General features: G+C 44.0%; 1 protein-coding gene across 1 annotated transcript; it reads left to right on the top strand.

The window, feature by feature from the left end:
* The first annotated feature begins 519 nt into the window (after positions 1 to 519).
* zbtb18 (zinc finger and BTB domain containing 18) lies at positions 520 to 7,217 on the top strand. The gene is made up of 2 exons (XM_038975314.1): positions 520 to 776; positions 5,475 to 7,217. The coding sequence occupies exon 2, from the start codon at positions 5,489 to 5,491 to the stop codon at positions 7,133 to 7,135; it is 1,647 nt and encodes a 548-aa protein (XP_038831242.1). The 5' UTR covers positions 520 to 776; positions 5,475 to 5,488; the 3' UTR covers positions 7,136 to 7,217.
* Positions 7,218 to 7,873: the final 656 nt, after the last annotated feature.

Genomic DNA, 7,873 nt, shown 5'->3' with positions numbered 1-7,873 from the left:
ATAGCCTAGGACTACTAGGGCAGGCTACCATATTCATCATGACGTTATGTATGCATTGACTAACTAAGTTACTATTCTTGCAAAACCTATAGACTACACCATGGCGATAGAAACATTACTATAGTCTGAAATAATAGCCTAGAAAGAAAATCACTTTATTCAAATAAATTAATGAACAATTGATTGTGATACCTTGATTTACTTTGCATGTTTCCACAACGCTGTCATTATACGCGTCAACTGCCTTATATTCGCAGACCTTGTCGTTGCAGTCCTAATTGTGTTACCGGTGACAAAAGTTTTTCTTTCAAGAATATGAATAACGTAATGCACCTGTTCCACGCTCCACTAGTCGAAGCCTGACTACAGTACCCACGACACCTTGCGCTCACTCTGTGCTCTGCGCCAGTCTGTTCAGGGAACCAGTTCGCTTAGCCTTTTTTCTGCCTTCTCACTGTTGCCTGGTGCCAACCTACGCCGAGAAGATATCCCTCCCTCTTCCCCCTTCAGCGGCTGCTTCCAATTTGCTTTCATTTTTCTTATCACGAGCACGATTGGCTTTTGTGCTGCCAGTCAGACGCCTCTACCGTAGCTGGAGTTGAGTAGCAACAGCTCGGAAACATCTGGCTGCCGCAGCCCTTCTATCTCCGCTCGCTCGCTCCGTCTTTCCTGCCACTGCAGGTTGTTATGGAAATTTGTTGAAAGTCAATCTAGTTATTTTTCAACCCCAAGAGGATTTGACGAAGGAAGCAGGAAGACATTGGAGCTTGTTGTCTGTAAGTGCCTTTAATACCAGAGTCCGATTAAGGGTGATGAAAGGGGGTTAAAGAATGGAAGGGGAAAAAGTAACAATCCTTTGTAGCGTGTGTTGCGTTCATATAATAGTTGCTATATTAGCTCCTTCGAGACCCTGTAGTGCCATGGTCTGCATAGCATCGGGGCCTGCTACTGAACTGCAATACTACTGATCGAACGTTTACTTTCTGCCACCATGGCTAGCTAGCTTGATTGCTTGGGTCAGTGTGTGTGTGTGTGTGTGTGCGCGCGCGAGATATTGTAGTCTTGCGAATGTTCTCTTGTGTTGCTGGCGACGGTCTTACATTCTGTAACCAGCAGCACAGATACATGTTGGTAGCCAGCCTATAGTCACCTTCGAGGAGTAAGTTGTCTACAGAGCTTGACAGATACATTGATCAGATAGTTGCTCGTATCGAGAGTAACGTGTCATGTCCGGTTTCATGAAGTTTATAGAAGTAATGGCTAATTTATGACAGTTGTTTCTTGGCTTTGGATATTTTTTTGTAGACTGTCTGTAAGCTATTACGATAAAAGGCAATGGGAAAATAGCCTAATGAAAATGCTAGGCTGAAATGAATGATGTATCATTGGATAGTCTAGACTAGAGTGATGTGTGTTGCAAGTTGTAATATTAATGTTGCAACATTGTTACCAACATTCACTAAGGCTATTTAATGATACATTCTACCATTTTCTGTGAAAGGAATATGTTCTGTGAAAAGTTATCGTACCGGAATCAGTAATATTGTAGCCTAATTATTTAGTTGCAACTCTAATTTTACAATTTTGCATGCAGAGTCGTTGAAACTTTGAAGGTTATGTATGAATAACATAATAATATATCTGGCCAGAGGTTTGTTCTTGTAGCCTATATATTCGTGTTTCTCCTCCTCTTTCTTAAGTATAGGCTACACTCAGCATAAATAGCAATTAATTACGAAAGGTTTTGATCTTGTAAATATTCATAATAAACGTGTGGATTTTAATACTCTTATGTCAACAGGAACATGTTGAATATCTTGAATATCTATAGATATTAAGTTCATATCTATAAAGCCTACACAATAATGTGAATATGTTATATAGCCTACTGTTATTGTTTGATATGAATAATAATGGACTGTATATAGATGCGTTATTGTGATCCACTCACATAGCAGAGAAATAAATAAATTCCTTGTGGAATAAAAAGACCACCTGAAAAATTCACACGGAAGAGTGAAATACTTTCACAAAAGAAAGCCGAGGCTGTAGTCAGTTTTAGCCGGCCCAACAAGGAATAGTGTAGCTGTTGTTTAGAATCTCACTCATGAGGTCTATACTATTGTTCCCATTGTTACTTTTTCATTTTTTTCTGTCAGTTGTATGAAGGGTTAGGGAAATGAATGATGGTAATGGTGAGGGCAGTGAACCGTAAAGAAGTCGAAAACAATATCAGCTGCGTGGGTCTGTCAGTTGCAAATGTGCTGTGCTGGCCTTTGTTTATGGTTACTGGAAGTTGAGCAGGCAGCAAAAAAACTCAACTTGATGGTATTTAAATTCACTGCGCAGGAAACTAGTCTGGGAAACTAGGTTAGAAAAAGTGTTGGATTTCACACAGACCTATTTTCTAAAGTTCTCCTTTACTTTAGAGTAAAGAGGTAGGGGGAAGTTGGCTAGTTTTCCACACAAGCACCTCACTACATTTACCTCCTTTTTTTGAGAGAGGAGAGAAAAAGAAACAAAGTTGTATAAAGGAGAGGCTGGTGGCAAGAGTGTAGAGGAGTAGCATATGGCTGTAAAAGGAGCACAGCTGGAGGTAGCATTTCCATCTGAACATGATGTCAGAGCAGCTGACAGGCTGCCATCCCCCAGTCTTTTATTCTAACGCACAGACTGGGAGTTAGTGTGTGTGCGGATCTGTGTGCAGGAGGAGGTATCTCATTCCCCTCCAACATCTCCTCCACTTTGCATCTGTCTCTCACAGTTAGCTTTTTTTCTCTCCTACCCCCTCATTGATTCTGCAAAAGAGCTGCAGCCGGCCCAGCTTTTCTACTACAGCGGACTTAATCAAGTTGATGCATACTGCAGGTACTGTCTATGGGAAAGGGTCCGGGGCACTGGGATGGTTTTGTTTTGTACGGGAAGCTCTGGCTTTTCCAGGGCTTTTCCCAGTGTCTGGCTACTTTTAGTCAGAGCTCTATGGAAAGGGAAGTGAAAGAGTTGTATGTGTACAGTAGTTGTGTACTGTAGCTAAGCAGGAGCCTGGTGTTTTTGTTGTCAGGAAGAGGTTTCCAAGTGAGATTTTAACTGATCCATTTGTTTGTGGATATAGTTTTTCTTTGGTTTGTTGTGAGCAGGTTGGGCTTGGAGTTGATTGTTGGTCTTTTGATTGTTGAATGTATGTTGAAATTATTATATTTTTAGTGGAAATTATTTTTATTTGTTTCAACCAAAATATATTTCTTAATTTGTGTTAACTAAAAAAGCAATTTAACATGTTTTTATTGTCTGGTAAACACACAGTATTACTTTCTGCTACTATCAACATGTTTGATATTTCTCCTCAAAGTTATTCTGGTTAAAACATCCCAGAACCATGTAAAAAAATAAATATCAATATGGTCATTTTTACTAAGAATAAGTCAATGTCTTAAATCTAAATGGCTGTGAAATTACTTGAAAGTCCAATGTCCTCTTTCCCAGGCTTGTGTTCATTTTTTCTGTTGGTGGTGACTAATTTAGAACTTGCAGATTTGAGCTGCCTGAATTGGCTAGACAGCTGTAATCGCACTCCTTCTAGTCTTAATCTCTTTATCTGGGCAGCAGCTGCCATATGGCCCCAGTCAGCTGGATCAGATGTTTGTAAGCCTCCTTGTCTGTCCCTCTCTGTCCTCGCAGACCCCTAATTTGATCGCTGCTACCTTGTGAGTTGTCCTGCTATCTTTATTTTTAGACATTTTAAGGATTAGGATTGATGTAGACTACAGGGCACTTAGAGTGATTGTATTCTAAATCTTCAGTGCTGGTCTCTTTGAGAAGGATGTGCAGTTTCTTGAAAGATTTGGGGAGGGGGAGCGTGGGGTGGTGGGGGTTTGCTGGGGGGTTGGACATCCTTGTCCCTGTAAGCCTCTCATTAAAGAAAATCCGAACTCCGCTCCAATGAGGGGGATCGCACACTTGTTCACTCACATTGAAATGGGTTTATTTAACTGCTTTGGTTGATGTTCAGGCTCATGTATTATTTCAGACAAGAAAAAGCTACTTGGTTAACAGGTGTGGGGGGGTTTTCTCATTCAAATTTCTGAATCTGCTATTATGAAAGTTTATTTAGAAAAACTTCAGAGAAATATTCATAAAATATATTTTATGAATAGGATTCTCCTTTTTTTATTGGATCTAACTAACAGTGGGAGTTGGCAATAAATCACCTTTTGTAATTTACCAACAAGGCAACTTGTTTTTCAAACCCTTAAATTCCGTGTGTACAGTCGTCATTCTCAGTGTACTTAGGCCTCTGGAATAGGTAGCTTGTATATGTGAGGACTGTTTGTGTACCTGAAAGCCTGTTACCTAAAGAGGCTGGCCAGGCCAGTCCAAAGTGGGTTATTAAAAATAACCACACTAGGAGTTGGGAGAGTAAAGCGTGGAAGCAGTTGAGTTAGCAGGCGGGCGGGCATCCTTGTCCCTGTAAGCCTCTCATTAAAGAAAATCCGAACTCCGCTCCAATGAGGGGGATCGCACACTTGTTCACTCACATTGAAATGGGTTTATTTAACTGCTTTGGTTGATGTTCAGGCTCATGTATTATTTCAGACAAGAAAAAGCTACTTGGTTAACAGGTGTGGGGGGGTTTTCTCATTCAAATTTCTGAATCTGCTATTATGAAAGTTTATTTAGAAAAACTTCAGAGAAATATTCATAAAATATATTTTATGAATAGGATTCTCCTTTTTTTATTGGATCTAACTAACAGTGGGAGTTGGCAATAAATCACCTTTTGTAATTTACCAACAAGGCAACTTGTTTTTCAAACCCTTAAATTCCGTGTGTACAGTCGTCATTCTCAGTGTACTTAGGCCTCTGGAATAGGTAGCTTGTATATGTGAGGACTGTTTGTGTACCTGAAAGCCTGTTACCTAAAGAGGCTGGCCAGGCCAGTCCAAAGTGGGTTATTAAAAATAACCACACTAGGAGTTGGGAGAGTAAAGCGTGGAAGCAGTTGAGTTAGCAGGCGGGCGGGCATCTGTGTGACCAGGAGGAGCTCAGCTGCTGAAGGCTCTCTGTGATCATGTGGAACGGCCATAGATCGCAGTCTAGAGCAACACCTCTCCCAAATATCATCTGGAAACATTTAGGTTTATGGAGCAATTAGACTTTATCAGTTTTTTATTTGGTGTTTGTGTCTGAAAGTTTGAATTTGTTGATGGTAAAACATGTTAGAATTTAAAAGGAAAATGTCTCTGGTGATATTTTAGAGACATTTAGTTTTGTAGATATAGTTTAAAATGCCAAGGATTTCATGTGTAGGCTAATTTGTTTTGATCTGTTCCTTTTTGAATGCGAGTGAGTGCAATTGTGTGTGCATGAGGCGAGAGAGTAAGATATGAGTGGATCCAGACAGGTTGTCTACAAGCTGAAACAAAACAGTAGCTGTTCTAAAATAATGTGCCTCTAACATCTGCTGTCTGTTCTAGGTTATGAAGACAGCATGGAGTTCCCAGACCACAGCAGACATTTGCTACAGTGTCTGAGTGAGCAGAGGCATCAGGGTTTCCTTTGTGATTCCACTGTGCTGGTCGGCGATGCCCAGTTCCGAGCCCATCGAGCAGTGCTGGCTTCATGCAGCATGTACTTCCATCTCTTTTACAAGGACCAGCTCGACAAAAGGGACATTGTTCATCTGAACAGCGACATTGTTACAGCCCCGGCGTTCGCTCTCCTGCTAGAGTTCATGTACGAGGGGAAGCTCCAGTTCAAAGCCCTGCCCGTGGAGGACGTGCTGGCTGCAGCCAGTTTCCTACATATGTACGACATAGTCAAGGTCTGCAAGAAGAAGCTGAAGTACAAAGCCACTGCGGAGGCAGACAGCACCAAGAAGGAGGAAGACGCCTCCAGCTGCTCTGACAAAGTAGAGAGCTTCTCTGAGGGCAGCACGGGCCACCCGGCAACGGCCGACCTACTGCCCAGTGACGATGAGGACCTGGAGGCCAAGCAGGACCCCAGCAACCTGTGGATGAGGCTACCCTCTGACCGCCCGGGCACCCCGGCCACCGCCACCAGCCCAAGGGAGGCTGACGCCCATGTCAGTCCCCCCAAACTGCAGTCCCCTGCCGGCAGCCCTAGCAGCTCTACTGGCTCCCTGTCCCGGAGGTCCCTGGGCTCCCGTGGCTCCCGAAGCTCCCGTAGCTCTCGCAGAGTGTCAGCGGATGCAGACTGTGTCCTGGACTTGTCTGTGAAGTCCAGCCTGACGGGGCCCAGCGAGTCCTTGTCCAACAACCCCTATTTCTGTGGCCGGGTGACGCCCGACAGCCTGCAGGGCACCCTCGTCCAGGTGAAGCAGGAGAAGAACACAGGCTCAGATGATGAGGGCCTGGTGAGTGGCGACTATGAGATGGACCACAGCGGGCCCAAAGCAACCCCTCCCAGAACCAATGGAGGACTGAACCACCACGGGGTCGGCAGCCATGCTCACAGACGCCTGGGCCTGGAGGCCCACCTCTCGGCCCTACGTGATGCCTCCCTGGCCAGCGAGCTGGAGCGTGACGACAAGGTCAGCGACGATGACATGCTGGGGGGAGAGAGTGAGCGGGCCCAGGTCGAGGCGGCCAGCATCGACAGCGCCCTGCTGCCCTACGTGTCCAACATGCTGAACGCCCCTCACACTCAGATCTTCATGTGCCCCCTGTGCAACAAGGTGTTTCCCAGTCCGCACATCCTCCAGATCCACCTCAGCACACACTTTCGCGAGCAGGAGGGTGTGCGCGCCAAGCCCGCCAGCGATGTCAATGTGCCCACCTGCTCCATCTGCGGCAAGACGTTCTCCTGCATGTACACCCTGAAGCGCCACGAGCGGACTCACTCCGGGGAGAAGCCGTACACGTGCACCACGTGCGGTAAGAGCTTCCAGTACTCCCACAACCTGAGCCGGCACGCTGTGGTGCACACCCGAGAGAAGCCGCACGCCTGCAAGTGGTGCGAGCGGCGCTTCACCCAGTCTGGGGACCTGTACCGCCACATCCGCAAGTTCCACTGCGAACTGGTCAACTCGCTCTCTGTCAAGAGTGAAGGCCTCAACCTCCCCAACCTCCACAGGGACTGGGCCATAGAGGATAGTTCTCAAGAACTGTGGAAGTGAAGCCTGCTGAAATGATCAGGACTTTGTTTTTAAGCTAAATGAGAGAGGTGTCAGTGAAGGTTGGGCAGAGAGGTAAGGGAGTTGGAGCAGGGTATGGGTGGGAGAGGGGTCTGAATCAGTCATGTTTCTTGTACGTAACATTGCAAAATCTTGTTAAATGGCACTTTAATAGCACATGAACATGTTACTACTGTTTTCTGTTCCAGTCCTTTGTTTTATTCTATTTTATTTGTTCTGATTTCGTAAAAAAAAATGTATGTAAACATGGCCGCTGGTATCAGTAGCCAGCGTTGAGTTATTTTTAGATTTCTTGTGTATATACACAAATGTCTATACACTCCTTAAATCTAAGGCACACCTTCAATGACAACCATATGAAGTGTTCAGGTAATACACACTGAAGTTAGACTATTAGAATACACTAAACGGGTACTGTGATCATGAATATATACCAGTACACATACATGTGTGTATGAATACATGTGTGTATAGTGCACTACTCTAATTTCATTATCAAATTTAATCTGTGTGAATGTGTGTGCGTTTAAATTGTTTTACTCTGCAAAGAGGTCTGATTTAAATAGCTACAAGCTTCTGTTCCTTAAGCTCTTGTACATTTTGACTTGTGATAGGAAACTTGACTGATGAAAGACAAATGGCACTCATGCAATGTACAGCTTCATTTTTCACATTAATTGAAGTATTTTCTAAAACCCTTTATAAATGATTATTTTAGAA

The sequence above is a fragment of the Salvelinus namaycush genome, chromosome 35, assembly GCF_016432855.1.
Source record: "Salvelinus namaycush isolate Seneca chromosome 35, SaNama_1.0, whole genome shotgun sequence".
Taxonomy (NCBI): domain Eukaryota; kingdom Metazoa; phylum Chordata; class Actinopteri; order Salmoniformes; family Salmonidae; genus Salvelinus; species Salvelinus namaycush.
Note: the sequence above shows the minus strand (reverse complement) of the source record. Positions and strands in the feature narration are given on the sequence as shown.

Coding starts and splice junctions, on each gene's coding strand:
- zbtb18 (XM_038975314.1), top strand. CDS start 5,489: ATGGAGTTCCCAGACCACAGCAGACATTTGCTACAGTGTCTGAGTGAG.